General features: G+C 42.2%; 1 protein-coding gene across 1 annotated transcript in view; it reads right to left on the reverse strand.

Annotated features, from left to right (window-relative positions):
• The window catches only part of ARHGAP33 (Rho GTPase activating protein 33), a gene marked incomplete at its 5' end in the record, with an annotated part of 52,504 nt that extends 43,374 nt beyond the window's left edge, over window positions 1–9,130 (reverse strand). The window contains 5 exon segments of the mRNA XM_077456386.1: window positions 103–178; window positions 1,142–1,219; window positions 6,097–6,219; window positions 8,256–8,348; window positions 8,993–9,130. Coding sequence (XP_077312512.1) covers window positions 103–178; window positions 1,142–1,219; window positions 6,097–6,219; window positions 8,256–8,348; window positions 8,993–9,130 — 508 coding nt within the window.
• Between the last annotated feature and the right edge of the window lie 6,559 nt (window positions 9,131–15,689).

Genomic DNA, 15,689 nt, shown 5'->3' on the forward strand with positions numbered 1-15,689 from the left:
CCGGCACAACAGTGGCACACGCAGCCCTGCATGGCTTAATGAGAACAGTATGGATCCTGACACATCAATGACCAGACCCGCACCATGGGCGGGGACCCTCACCAGTGGTATCTGCTGCCGGCGACGGGCTCTTGCTATCTGTGATCAGCTGGACGCACTCGCTGGGGAAGAATCCCACCTAGGAAGACAAGCAGAGAGTTAAAACTGAGGTTTAGGAGGGGCACGACAAATATAAAAGTGGGAGATAGATATATATATATATATATTTTAACATAATATATATATATATATATATATATATATATATATATATATATATATATATATATATATATATATATATATATATATATATATTTCTTTTTTTCCATTATTATTATTATTCTTAATTATATTATGTTTTCTATATTTAAGTGTCCACCTCACACACACAAAAAAATATATATAATTTTTTTTAATTACTATTATTCTTAATTATATTACAGTCTACATATTTAAATGTCTCCCCTCCCCCTACACACCCAAAAAATTAAATAATTTATATAGATCTCTCCATTTTCTATATATATATATATATATAGATAGAGAGACAGACACAGATATATATGTATATATATATATATATATATATATATATGTATATATATATATATATATATATATATATATATATATATATATATATATATATATATATATATATTTATTTATTTATTTTTTGTGGGGGGGGGGCACATTTAAATATATATAATGTAATATAATTAAGAAGAATGGTAATTAAAAAATAAAATTATATATATATATTTTTTTTGTGGGGGGGCTTAAATATAAAAAACATAATATAATTAAAAATAATAGCGAAAAAAGAAATTATAATATAGTTATGTTAGAAAAATAAAATAATATAAAAAACATAATATAATTAAGGATAATAATGAAAAAAATAAATTATTATTTATACATTTTTTCCCCCTCTCCTTTTCCTTAGAATCCCCAGACCCTTAATCCTACACAAAAGAAGGAAGGGAATTGCTATGGGAGTGTGACCTAGACAAGGGACTAAAAGGGAAAAAATGTTTCATGCTATTTTCTGATTGGCCCAACCACTACCTGTACAGCGGTTGGACTCCAGTCTCCTTACCTGAAAGCCATGTTTTCCCCTCCACCAGCTGGTGTCCTCCCGTGGGGGCATGTCGATCACCGACACAATGTCTCCCACCTGTAGAAAAAAAAATCAGGGAAAAAATTACTAGATGCAAAGGTTGGAAGCAACTAAAGCACTGCTAAGGGTGCTGACAAAAGGTCAGATTTTTTATTCATTATATATATATATATATTTTTTTTTTTATTTTTTTTTTACACATTTATATATCATATGTATATATAAACTGTGTGTGTAAATATATTATATATTTTTTTATTACACACACTATATACATGTGTGTAAATTTTTATTTATATATATATATATGTGTGTGTATGCATAAAAATATATACAGTGACTACAAGTAGTATTCAACCCCCTGCAGATTTAGCAGGTTTGATAAGATGCAAATAAGTTAGAGCCTTCAAACTTTAAACAAGAGCAGGATTTATTAACAGATGCATAAATCTTACAAACCAAAAAGTTATGTTGCTCAGTTAAATTTTAATAAATTTTAAACATAAAAGTGTGGGTCAATTATTATTCAACCCCTAGGTTTAATATTTTGTGGAATAACCCTTGTTTGCAATTACAGCTAATAATCGTCTTTTATAAGACCTGATCAGGCCGGCACAGGTCTCTGGAGTTATCTTGGCCCACTCCTCCATGCAGATCTTCTCCAAGTTATCTAGGTTCTTTGGGTGTCTCATGTGGACTTTAATCTTGAGCTCCTTCCACAAGTTTTCAATTGGGTTAAGGTCAGGAGACTGACTAGGCCACTGCAACACCTTGATTTTTTCCCTCTTGAACCAGGCCTTGGTTTTCTTGGCTGTGTGCTTTGGGTCGTTGTCTTGTTGGAAGATGAAATGACGACCCATCTTAAGGTCCTTGATGGAGGAGCGGAGGTTCTTGGCCAAAATCTCCAGGTAGGCCGTGCTATCCATCTTCCCATGGATGCGGACCAGATGGCCAGGCCCCTTGGCTGAGAAGCAGCCGCACAGCATGATGCTGCCACCACCATGCTTGACTGTAGGGATGGTATTCTTTGGGTCGTATGCAGTGCCATCCAGTCTCCAAACGTCACGTGTGTGGTTGGCACCAAAGATCTCGATCTTGGTCTCATCAGACCAGAGAACCTTGAACCAGTCTGTCTCAGAGTCCTCCAAGTGATCATGAGCAAACTGTAGACGAGCCTTGACATGACGCTTTGAAAGTAAAGGTACCTTACGGGCTCGTCTGGAACGGAGACCATTGCGGTGGAGTACGTTACTTATGGTATTGACTGAAACCAATGTCCCCACTGCCATGAGATCTTCCCGGAGCTCCTTCCTTGTTGTCCTTGGGTTAGCCTTGACTCTTCGGACAAGCCTGGCCTCGGCACGGGAGGAAACTTTCAAAGGCTGTCCAGCCCGTGGAAGGCTAACAGTAGTTCCATAAGCCTTCCACTTCCGGATGATGCTCCCAACAGTGGAGACAGGTAGGCCCAACTCCTTGGAAAGGGTTTTGTACCCCTTGCCAGCCTTGTGACCCTCCACGATCTTGTCTCTGATGGCCTTGGAATGCTCCTTTGTCTTTCCCATGTTGACCATGTATGAGTGCTGTTCACAAGTTTGGGGAGGGTCTTAAATAGTCAGAAAAGGCTGGAAAAACAGATAATTAATCCAAACATGTGAAGCTCGTTGTTCTTTGTGCCTGAACTACTTCTTAATACTTTAGGGGAACCAAACAGAATTCTGTTGAATTGAATAATAATTGACCCTCTGAATAAACTTTTCACTATTTAAAAAAAATTAAACAAAGAAATAACATTCTTTTTTGCTGCAGTGCATTTCACACTTCCAGGCTGATCTACAGTCCAAATGTCACAATGCCAAGTTAATTCCGAATGTGTAAACCTGCAGGGGGTTGAATACTACTTGTAGGCACTGTACAGGGGGGGGGGGGGGAGGAGAGAGAGAGAGAAAGAGAGAGAGAGAGAGAGAGAGAGAGAGAGAGAGAGAGAATCAGTAAAAACAAAAACAATATAGGATGAGATGAACAACATGCAATCAAAGCACTGGAATAACCTAAAGGTCAACTGTAAATGGTAAGACCGATTTCTGTCTTACAGTGTCCAAAGCACCTAAGCCAGAGGCTCGGGCCTCACCCGGGGAAGGGGATGTGGAGGAGAACCCCAGAGGGAGCAACCACCCCCAGGGAGAACCCGCACAGGGCTGGTGCTAGGAAGCCTTGTTTTGCCGCCCCCCCCCCTGGCTCCACCTCTTTGCCATGTATACCCTACCTTTTTAATGAAGCGCCCATCAAATGCAACCCACCAGCGCCCATTTAATGCAGCCTACCAGCGCAGCCTACCAGCGCCCTTTAATGCAGCCTCACCAGCGCCCATCAATGCAGCCTTCACCAGCGCCCATCAATGCAGCCTTCACCAGCGCCCATCAATGCAGCCTTCACCAGCGCCCATCAATGCAGCCTTCACCAGCGCCCATCAATGCAGCCTTCACCAGCGCCCATCAATGCAGCCTTCACCAACGCCCCCATCAATGCAGCCTTCACCAGCGCCCCCATCAATGCAGCCTTCACCAGCGCCCATCAATGCAGCCTTGCTAGCAGGGCCGCTGATAGGCCAGTACAACTGGCCCTGCTGTACCGGGCCTGACCAGCAGGGGGGCCCGGGCAACCTGAACAGCAAAGTAAATTTTCATGTAAAATTTTATATATATATATATATATATATATATATATATATATATATATATATATATATATATATATATAAATAATTCTCCAGCCACCGATCATCCCATCCCCTGCTTACCCCCCCCCCCCCCCCCCACCAGGCCTATAGCAGAGAGGGTGGTGTACATCATGGGCAGTCCTAGGCAGAGGCGGACTGACAACTCATAGGGCCCCCAGGCAATAGGAGATTATGGGGCCACACAGTACACACACACACATACACACATACATACAGGATACACACACAGACAAACAGTATACACACAGAATACACATACACACACTGAAAAGGTTCTGGAGAGGCATGGCAGCTATAATCTTGGGATTTTTTTTTTTAAATCACAGATTTTTACATACTGTCCCTGGTTTTATTGAGGCTGGCAACCCTGATGGGGCTCCCTAGTGACATGGGGCCCTCGGGCAGTGCCCGAGTGCCCCAATGGTCAGTCCGCCCCTGGTCCTAGGTCAGTGATGGCGAACCTTGGCACTCCAGATGTTTTGGAACTACATTTCCCATGATGCTCACACACTCTGCAGTGTAGTTGAGCATCATGGGAAATGTAGTTCCAAAACATCTGGGGTGCCAAGGTTCTCCATCACTGTCCTAGGTGATGTCTTCTTTGTCCAAGTCTTCTTTTTCCTAGTGTCCTACTCCTGTAGGGGGCGATATAACCCTTTGGTTCTGAATGATGACTGTCAATGAATGAATGAGAAATATCATTTTTGGTTTGTGGTGCTCAGATGCACTATAGTTCTGCTTTATAATGGTGCAAAACTTTTAATTTTAGGTCAGGGCTCCTTTACTATATGGTGAAACAGAGATTTCGTTATAGGATGCTACTTGCATTATCTACACTGGCACAATCCCTTGGGCTCCACCACATCCTGCAGATACTATCCACCATTGCTGAGCAGACAGATTGCGGACGCAGATTGTGATTAATAATGAGCTGTGCCGCCGCCGCACACACAGACATGACAGTGTCTGCTCCTATTTATTCCTGGACTCCGTCCACTAGACTGCACACAAGGCTCTGGTCCCCCTTCCCCCCCCCCCCCCGGCTAAGAGGGTGTCAAATGTGGGCAAATACAATTCTCACGAGCCCTCCCGATACAAGGCGAAAGAGCAACTCCAGGCAAAAAATTTTAAGGTTCCAGATTTTAAGGGTTAAACACATTTTATAGCTGCCCGTTTCCCCATTAAGGAGATGCATCACCACTTCCAGTCTCCGAGACAGATCGCCAAGGCAAACCCCAACATGGACAGGACAGGAAGTAAAAGGGGATCTCGCAATAAAAACCTAAATAGGGATCCTAATGTGTACCCCCCCCCCAGGGCCGTCTTTAAGGCAGGGCAAAAGGGGCAGCTGCCCTGGGCCCTGTCATTGTTGTGGGGCCCAAAACAGCTGCCTCATACTTGCCAACTATCCAGGTTTAAATTTTCTTGTCCCTTGAAGTTTTATTCCTGCGCTGTGTCCTGATATCTCAGTGTGAAGTGCTGCTACTAAGGCTGCCCAGCTCTGCCTTATTGTTGTATACAAATGACTCACCTGCAGACCCTGTATTTACATGTAAATAACCAACATTCATATGTAAATAGCGGTGACAATGCTGAGTAAATAGCTGCGGCTGGTGGCATTGATATGTAAATAAAGGCGGCATTCCTATGTATATCATGCTCCCCTGCTGTGAGGAGGTGATGTGCTGTAACCTCTAGCAGCTAATCAGTGAGCTGTAATGTGTGCTGTAACCTCTAGCAGCTAATCAGTGAGCTGTAATGTGTGCTGTAACCTCTAGCAACCAGTCAGTAAGCAGTAATGATATGCTGTAACTGCTGGCAACCAATCGCAATCGCTGCCTGATCTGATACGGAAAACAGATTTTAAGTCAAGTTGCTATTTATTGTATGTCCCAGAGTAGGTGGAGAGGGAAATTGCATGGAGGGGCCCCAAAATAATTTTGCCCAGGGTCCAATCAATATTAAAGATGGCCCTGACCCCCCCCCCCCAAAAAAAAAAAAACATTTTTTGGCTGGAAGTCCATTAAAAAAAGGGAACGAGTCAAGGCTGGGTTTACGCAGAAATCAGAACTCATGTTCGAAGCCGAAGCTTAATCTGCTTATATTTTGCCTTCCCTGGTTCTAGCCCACTAATACGATCCAGACCACCAAAACATTCTTCATTACACCCAAAACATCCGGAAAGCATTGAGCTTACCTCAAAAGACAGCTCATCCGGGGCTTGTGCAGTGTATCGCTTAATAACGTGAGCCGCGCCAATGGCCGGGACGTTGATGGACGCCTCTTCGTTGACAAGTAGGCGATTACCGTGATTATCAATCTGGAGAGAAAAGAAAGATTCGTAAAAACAAAAATCATCTACTTGGAGTACGTTGTATTTAACAAAGGCAAAGGTATACATATATATGGCTAAAAGTTGGTGGCCACCTGACAATTACACTTATATGAGCTTGGTGGACATCCCATTCCAAAACCATGGGGAATAATATAGAGTTGCCCTCTTTGAGGCTATAACATACTCAACTCTTCTGGGAAGATTTCCACAAGATTTTGGAGGATGTCTGTGGACATTTGTGATCATTTGTGAGGTCAGGTACCGATGTTAGATGAGAAGACCTAGGTCACAATCGGCGTTCCAGTTGTGTTCAGTAGGGCTCAATCAAATCAACTCTTAGCTCATAGCCATCACACCTATATGATCTGGTTGGAGATTCAATTCCCAATGGAATTTCAACATCCTTTTTGGGAATGGGATGTTGGACAGTGAAGATGGAGTTGCCTCTTTCCCCTCCATTTGTGGCTAGAACATACTCCACTTTATTGGGAAGACTTGGCTCGCAATCAGTGTTCCAGTTCATCCCAAAGGTGTTCGGTAGGGTTGAGGTCAAGGCTCTGTGCAAGACACTTGAATTCCTCCACACCAATCTGGTCCAACCATGTCTTTATGGAGAGGTTTGTTGAGAAGACCTGACTCATTCCAATTCATCCCAAAGGTGTTCGGTAGGGTTGAAGTCAGGATTCTGTGCAGGACACTTGAATTCCTCCACACCAATCTGGTCCAACCATGTCTTTATGGAGATGTTTGTTGAGAAGACCTGACTCATTCCAATTCATCCCAAAGCTTTTCGGTAGGGTTGAGGTCAGGGCTCTGTGCAAGACACTTGAATTCCTCCACATCAATCCGGTCCAACCATGTCTTTATGGAGATGTTTGTTGAGAAGACCCGACTCATTCCAATTCATCCCAAAGCTATTCGGTAGGGTTGAGGTCAGGGCTCTGTGCAGGACTCTTGAATTCCTCCACATCAATCTGGTCCAACCATGTCTTTATGGAGATGTTTGTTGAGAAGACCTGACTCATTCCAATTCATCCAAAAGATGTTTGGTAGGGTTCAGGTCAGGGCTCTGTGCAGGAGACTCCAGTTCCTCCACATCGAACTGGTCACACCATGTCTTTATGGAGCTGGCTTTGCACACAGAGGCACGGTCATGGTGGAACCGAAAAGGGTCTTCACCAAGCGGTTACCAAAAGCCTGAGGGAGCACAATTGTCTACAATGTCTTTGTATGTTGTAGTATTGATAGGATCCTTCACTGGAAACACCTGAACTCCATTTTGGGTGATCCACATACATTTAGCCATAGAGGTAGGCGTGATAGTCAGGGATCCACAAACTTTTAGCCATAACGTTTTCCATAGAAATTATTAGTCCCCCATAATGTCCTCAGTTGGACCCACTGAGAAATCTTATGTTAAATTCATAAGTATCATCCCCTTGAAAAAGGTCCATTTGGTTCTCTTTGTGGTTTGATTTTTTTTGAAAAACACACTGCGCATAACCCCCTGACCCCCATCCTAACAAAAGCCATCTCAATATATTGTTGGATGCACATCCCAAACTGTACCCTTTTCCAAAAAAGGTTTCCACGCTCCCCACATATATTGTCTTCTCCAGTAGATACTTAGTACCCAAGCTTCTAGGCATTCCAGTCTGCACTCTATGAGGCACAAGAGTTTTAAATGATTGAGGAGGAGTGAAGCTTTTCAATGATGGCCAACAAAGCTCTTGATCCTTGCCTTTGGAGAAATATCTTCCCAGTCTTCACTGAAGACTTTTAGTCTTTTACACCTCTTGATGGAGCCCGATTTATGTCCCCCCGACCAAATTTACCTTAATTTCCTGTTCCAGAGACAACAAAATGTGAGAGCAAATCTCTATAACATATGTGTCCCCATTGGAAGATTTAACACCCCCCTTCTGTTCTGGTGACACTTTCCCAACAATTTCTGTCTAAATGAGAATGGAACCTGCCAAACGTTAATAGCCCTGTTGTGGACTACATCTTCCGCATCTTACCTCCATCCAGTTCAGTATGGGGCCACAGTTAATGTTGCTGTCCACAATTCCAGAGAGAGCCTTCAGATAGCGGGAGAGTAGTGGGGCCAGGAGCTAGAAAAAAAATAAATAAATAAACTGAGGCTTCTGAATTTTTACAAAAGGGTCACAAAAAAACTAAAATGAAGTTGATTTAAAAAAAATGTGTATATATATATATATATATATATATATATATATATATATATATATAAAGTCTCCCTTTTACAATGGCAAAGAGCATTAAGCCATGGATGACCGTATCATCCTTCACCGATGGACCGGTGAAGTTAAGACGATAGATAGCTGCACCTTGCACGTCCTCATAGGTGCCTACGCAGCCTACTGCATTAGGGTGTGCAATCCAAAGCTCAAACACATGGTACCAATCACTTACTGTGTTCATTCACAAAGGGAAGGGGACGGTAAATTATATATTTACCGGCCCCTTCCTCCACTCCTTTTAAAACTTCCCTGTGTGTGCCAGAAGCATATCAGCCTTTGGGAGAGAAAAAGAATGAAGCCGGAGGTCCTGGGGGGGGGGGGGGGGGGGGTGCAGGATTGAGTCAGGGCAGTAGGGGCAATCTGCACTGCACAAGGTGATTAGGGTGTGCCCGGGCACACCTGGTACACCCTGTGCGCACGCCTATGCACGTCATCAATGCTTTCAAACACTGCTGCATGGAAGCAGCCTGGCTTCGATATTATGCATCTCTAACCTGCCCATGGGAGGGTAGTTCCCGACGAGGGGGCAGTTCCAGCAGCTGAGAGAAGCGTCGGTCGAATATGCAGCGGTGAAGATTGGAGTCCAAGTCTTGGAAGTCTTCGTAACTTCGCAGGACTGACCAGCAACGGTTCTAGAATAAAAAAAGAAAAGAAAGGAGAGCATGGGGGTCAGCGTCCGGAAACATTTAGGAGATCACCAACATTTAGACTGGGTTTAAATGGTATCCTAGACAAAACCAAGTCCTCATACCTGCAGTGTGCATGTGGAAGGGAGAGATCCCCATTGCAAAGGTAGTTTTGAAATTTCCCCTCCAGAGTTTAGCTTTTAAGCTACATGTTGAAAATAGTTCCCCATGTAATTTTCCTTTAAAAAAGGAAATCCGGGGAACAAATGCAACCAGTCCGTAACCTAGTAATCTCATCCAGCAAACATTGTTCAGAACGTTGACTCAGACTTCTGTGGAAACTACGGCAGCCAGAAGCTTGTCCTGTGAAAACGTCTTTTTCTTTTTTCACCATTCAAGTTTGAAATTTCAAGTCTGTGTTACAGTGAATATGCTAAATTTGCTTCTAAGAATGAGCAGAATACAACTGAGTTGAGGTTCAAGGCAGGTTCAATAAACAAAAGAGTAAAGTTTGAGTGCCGAATTCGAACCCCACTCAAGTCAACCGGAGACAAAATGTTAAAAAAAATAAACAAACAAAAAAAAAACTTCCAGATTCCAATAAGCCCCCCACCCGCTGACCCCCACAGCCACCAGGCCAGGGTTGTGGGGATGAGGCCCTTGTCCTCATGAACATGGGATGTCCCACCCTCATGTTCCTTCGGGGGGTTCCTGGCCATGTAAGTGAATGGTTGTTGGAAACAGAGTGGTGTCTGCACCCACCAGCTTCATTACCAGCAATTGAAAGTGGTCATGTATAGTAGCACCACTATTATATATTATGATATCCGGCTCCCACCGAACAGGTGAAAGTTTGGGCGTTCATGCTCTTCATCCTCAATTAACAGCAACCAGATTCATAAACGGAGACGGTGTGGTTAATTCAGGAAAGGCAAATGGGCTGCTCCCTTTTCAAGGGAAGTTTCCTTAGCTTAGCCGTTTTCAGTGCATTGCAGAAATACATTACAGTCCATTTAACATTAGTTCCTATGGGTCCCGTTCACATCTATGCAGTTACCACCTGTGCAATTTTTTGGAAAAGTTGGGAGGGATTTTTTTTTTCTTTTTTTCTTTTTTAATTTTTTTACGCACAGCCTGGTGCATTTTTGGCTCCATAGGCTTCAATAGAATTGCATCAAAAATGCAGGAAAAACTATGTACACGCATTTTTGGGGCAATTTCCTGAAGCATCAAAATGAAAAAAATAAAAAATATGCAGAACGCTTTCGAAAACAGGACTGAAAAATGCACAGATGTGAACCTAGGCTAAGTGATTGTTCTGAAAAATTTGATGAATATCCATTCACGTATAAGCAGTGGCAGCCCATCCATTAGGGATGCCCCCCGCCTCGCCACCCACCTATATGCAATGGATAGATTAATGCATAGCATGAATCTATCCATGGCCGCCCCCTATTCATGTGTCTGGCCCCTTTCAGGGCACCGGCGCATGAATTACAGCAGCCAGGTTTATTTTTTATTTTTTTTTAAGCACCTGACTAGAGCCAGAGGCTTTAATAGGCTTCAAAATAGGGTGGGCTTGGGTTGGAGCCCACCCCCAGGTGTGTTGCAACAGCGAATTAATATTTGCGGTTGCAACACTGATCCTCCTCCCGGCCAATCAGGAAGCAGGTATTAAACCCATTTCCCGATTGACCAAAACGTTAGGCTATCCTATTGAAGGCCTAGCGCTGGGAGGAGCATAGAGGAGACGCACCGCGGAAGTTGCTCCAGGAGAGGAGCTTTCCCTGAGCCCACCACGCTTGAAGACAGCCGCATCAGCTCTGAACACTGCCCTCACCGCCCACATCCAGGGTAAGGACAGTGGGTGGCGGGGGGTGTAAGTGCCATGCGGGGGGGGGGGGGTACGGCACTTACACCATGGGGGGGGCTGGGTAGGTGGCAGTTGTGCTAGGCCGCTCCCTTGGTGGCCGGGGGGGGGGGGGGGGGGTTGTTTGCACCCCCACCAGCCGCCACTGCATATAAGGTAATAAAAAAACAATTTTTGCTTGCACGTGATTGGATGATGGAAATCAGCAGTGCATCCCTTCAATCACCAAGTTAAAGTTCAGTGTAATTTCACCTTACAAAAGGTGAACTTACACTTTAAGAGAAAGTGAACAGCCTATTTGCCTTTAGTAAATCAACCCGAATATGTTCTACATAGACATATACATATCTCTGCCACTGAAAACGACACGCAGCACAGTGCATTTTTGGCTCTATAGGCTTCAATGAAATTGCATCAAAAATGCATGAAAAACTAAGGTACATGCACAACTGACTCGTCCTCCTCCTAGCAACTTTACAACATCCCCAAAAATGCAAAACACATTAAAAAAAGCATCAAAAACACGAATGAAAATAAACGCAGAACGCTTTGGAAATGTGAATGTGCAGAAAATCCACTTTGCAAAGAATATCCAATCACATACAAGGTAATAAACTGCATTTTTGCTTGCAAGTGATTGGATGATGGAAATCAGCAGTGTATCTCTTCATTTACTAAGTTAAGGGAAAGTGAACAGCCTATTTGCCTTTCGTAAATCAACCCGAATATGTTCTATATAGACATCTACGTATCTCTGCCATTAAAAACTACAGAAACATCTTAACTTAGCCCGGAGCCCTCCCTTAGCTGCTCCAGCCCAGCTTCCTCCAGGGAGGCCTCTGAGTACCTAATTATTTCTCATGTCCTCATTTCAGGCTGCAGCGTTCCTATGAAGAAAATCACTGGAGTGCATTGGTTGGATGACATAACAACAGCTAACTGTCGCAGCGGGGGAGGGGGGGGGGGAGAAGAGGGGTGGGGGCCCAGGAAGAGGATTTGTAGGGGTCGCCGCTCTTTCCTCTAATTAGAACTATCACAGCTGTGTTCTGTAGAGTTACGGTGAGGGGGACACACAAAAACATTTCCCGCGAATACGCCGTGACACGGACAATGGGGCCCTTGCAGAACAAATCCGCCCAATGCCTATAGGGAGATATTATATCTGTTTATATCAAATTATACATCAGACTATATATGACTCGGCATCTCAGGAGAGCATTTTATCGCCCGCTTAAATATTGCATCTCTACTGGAGTCCTGGGGTCGATTCTCATTAAATAGCATCAAAGGGAATATACAGACTTTTTATTTATTTCGGTTTAAAGCAGATCTGAAAACTAAACATTTCTCTCATTTTTACCGTATAAAAGTTATATAAATCCATCACTAAAATCTCACAAGAGCTTTAAAGCAAAAAAAAAAAGAGGGAAGAAGGAGACGAGGGAAGGGGAAGGAAAAGAAGGAAGAAGGAAGCAAAGAAGTTAGCAGGAAGAGAAGAGGAAGGGGCAAGGGAGCAAGGGGGGAAAGGGGCAAGGGGGGAAGGGGGCAAGGGGGGCAAGGGGCAAGGGGGGCAAGGGGCAAGGGGGGAAAGGGGCAAGGGGGGAAAGGGGCAAGGGGGGAAAGGAGCAAGGGGGAAGGAAGGAGAAAGGAAGAAGGAGAAAGGAAGAAGGAGAAAGGAAGAAAGGAAGGAGGAGGAAGAAGAGAAGAAGGACAAGGGGAAGGACAAGGAGGAAGAAAAAAAAAACGATGAAGAAGAAAGGAGACAACGACTTATTGTCTTGTGTTATTATCAGGACCCAGAGTATCCCATTTCATCATTTTCATAAGGAAGACAGAAGATGGAAGGCAAAAGAAAGAAGAAGGAAGACAGAAAGGAATAATAAGAAAGAAGAAAAGAAGGTCCTGTTATCAGGACCCAAGTACCCTATTTCGAAAGAAAGAAAGAAAGAAAGAAAGAAAGAAAGAAAGAAGTAGTAAGAGAGAAGTAGTAAGAGAGAAGAAGAAGAAGAAGAAGAAGTAGTAAGAGAGAAGTAGTAAGAGAGAAGAAGAAGAAGAAGAAGAAGTAGTAAGAGAGAAGAAGAAGAAGAAGAAGTAGTAAGAGAGAAGAAGAAGAAGAAGAAGTAGTAAGAGAGAAGAAGAAGAAGTAGTAAGAGAGAGGAAGAAGAAGAAGAAGAAGAAGAAGTAGTAAGAGAGAAGAAGAAGAAGAAGAAGAAGAAGAAGAAGAAGAAGTAGTAAGAGAGAAGTAGTAAGAGAGAAGAAGAAGAAGAAGAAGAAGTAGTAAGAGAGAAGTAGTAAGAGAGAAGAAGAAGAAGAAGAAGAAGTAGTAAGAGAGAAGAAGAAGAAGAAGAAGTAGTAAGAGGAGAAGAAGAAGTAGTAAGAGAAGAAGAAGAAGAAGTAGTAAGAGAGAGGAAGAAGAAGAAGAAGAAGAAGAAGTAGTAAAGAGAAGAAGAAGAAGAAGAAGAAGAAGAAGAAGAAGGAAGAAGAAGTAGTAAGAGAGAAGAAGAAGAAGAAGAAGAAGTAGTAAGAGAGAAGAAGAAGAAGAAGTAGTGAGAGAAGAAGAAGTAGTGAGAGAAGAAGAAGAAGAAGAAGAAGAAGAAGAAGAAGAAGAAGAAGAGTGAGAGAAGAAGAAGAGAAGAAGAAGAAGTAGTGAGAGAAGAAGAAGAAGAAGAAGAAGAAGTAGTGAGAGAAGAAGAAGAAGAAGAAGAAGTAGTGAGAGAAGAAGAAGAAGAAGAAGAAGAAGAAGAAGTAGTGAGAGAAGAAGAAGAAGAAGAAGAAGAAGAAGTAGTGAGAGAAGAAGAAGAAGAAGAAGAAGAAGAAGTAGTGAGAGAAGAAGAAAGAAGAAGAAGAAGAAGAAGAAGTAGTGAGAGAAGAAGAAGAAGAAGAAGAAGAAGAAGAAGTAGTGAGAGGAAAGAAGAAGAAGAAGAAGAAGAAGAAAGAAGAAGAAGAAGAAGAAGAAGAAGAAGTAGTGAGAGAAGAAGAAGAAGAAGAAGAAGAAGAAGTAGTGAATAAGAAGAAGAAGAAGAAAAGAAGAAGAAGAAGAATAGAGAAGAAGAAGAAGAAGAAGAAGTAAGAAGAAGAAGAAGAAGAAGAAGTAGTAAGAGAGAAGAAGAAGAAGTAGTAAGAGAGAGGAAGAAAGAAGAAGAAGAAGAAGTAGTAAGAGAGAAGAGAGAAGAAGAAGAAGAAGAAGAAGAAGAAGAAGAAGAAGAAGAAGTAGTAAGAGAGAAGAAGAAGAAGAAGAAGTAGTAAGAGAGAAGAAGAAGAAGAAGAAGAAGTGTAAGAGAGAAGTAGTAGAGAAGAAGAAGAAGAAGAAGAAGAAGTAGTAAGAGAGAAGAAGAAGAGTAGTAAGAGAGAAGAAGAAGAAGTAGAAGAGAGAAGAAGAAGAAGTAGTAAGAGAGAGAAGAAGAAGAAGAAGAAGAAGAAGTAGTAAGAGAGAAGAAGAAGAGAGAAGAAGAAGAAGAAGAAGAAGTAGTAGTAGAGAGAGAAGAAGAAGAAGAAGAAGTAGTAGAGAGAAGAAGAAGAAGAAGTAGAAGAGAAGAAGAAGTAGTGAGAAGAAGAAGAAGAAGAAGAAGAAGAGAGAAGAAGAAGAAGAAGAAGAAGAAGTAGTGAGAGAAGAAGAAGAAGAAGAAGAAGAAGTAGTGAGAGAAGAAGAAGAAGAAGAAGAAGAAGTAGTGAGAGAAGAAGAAGAAGAAGAAGAAGAAGAAGTAGTGAGAGAAGAAGAAGAAGAAGAAGAAGAAGAAGTAGTGAGAGAAGAAGAAGAAGAAGAAGAAGAAGAAGAGAGTGAGAGAAGAAGAAGAAGAAGAAGAAGAAGAAGTAGTGAGAGAAGAAGAAGAAGAAGAAGAAGAAGAAAAGTAGTGAGAGAAGAAGAAGAAGAAGAAGAAGAAGAAGAAGTAGTGAGAGAAGAAGAAGAAGAAGAAGAAGAAGAAGTAGTGAGAGAAGAAGAAGAAGAAGAAGAAGAAGAAGTAGTGAGAGAAGAAGAAGAAGAAGAAGAAGAAGAAGAAGAAGTAGTGAGAGAAGAAGAAGAAGAAGAAGAAGAAGAAGTAGTGGAGAGAAGAAGAAGAAGAAGAAGAAGAAGAAGTAGTGAGAGAAGAAGAAGAAGAAGAAGAAGAAGAAGAAGTGAAGAAGAAGAAGAAGAAGTAGAGAGAGAGAAGAAGAAGAAGAAGAAGAAGAAGAAGTAGTGAGAGAAGAAGAAGAAGAAGAAGAAGAAGAAGAAGTAGTGAGAGAAGAAGAAGAAGAAGAAGATGAAGAAGTAGGGAGAAGAAGAAGAAGAAGAAGAAGAAGAAGAAGAAGAAGAAGAAGAAGAAGGGAAGGGAGAAGAAGAGGGAGATGAAGAAGAAGAAGAAGAGAGATGAAGAAGAAGAAGAAGAAGAAGAAGTAGTGAGAGAAGAAGAAGAAGAAGAAGAAGAAGAAGTAGTGAGAGAAGAAGAAGAAGAAGAAGAAGTAGTGAGAGAAGAAGAAGAAGAAGAAAGAAGAAGAAGTAGTGAGAGAAGAAGAAGAAGAAGAAGTAGTGAGAGAAGAAGAAGAAGAAGAAGTAGTGAGAGGAAGAAGAAGAAGAAGAAGTAGTGAGAGAAGAAGAAGAAGAAGAAGTAGTGAGAGAGAAGAAGAAGAAGTAGGGAGAGTAGAAGAAGAAGAAGAAGTAGTGAGAGAGAAGAAGAAGAAGAAGAAGAAGAAGTAGGAAGTAGTAGAAGAACCTGACAG

Source organism: Lithobates pipiens, unplaced genomic scaffold (genome assembly GCF_037356315.1).
Source record: "Lithobates pipiens isolate NorthernLeopardFrog02 unplaced genomic scaffold, aLitPip1_a1.2 Scaffold_27, whole genome shotgun sequence".
Taxonomy (NCBI): Eukaryota; Metazoa; Chordata; class Amphibia; order Anura; family Ranidae; genus Lithobates; species Lithobates pipiens.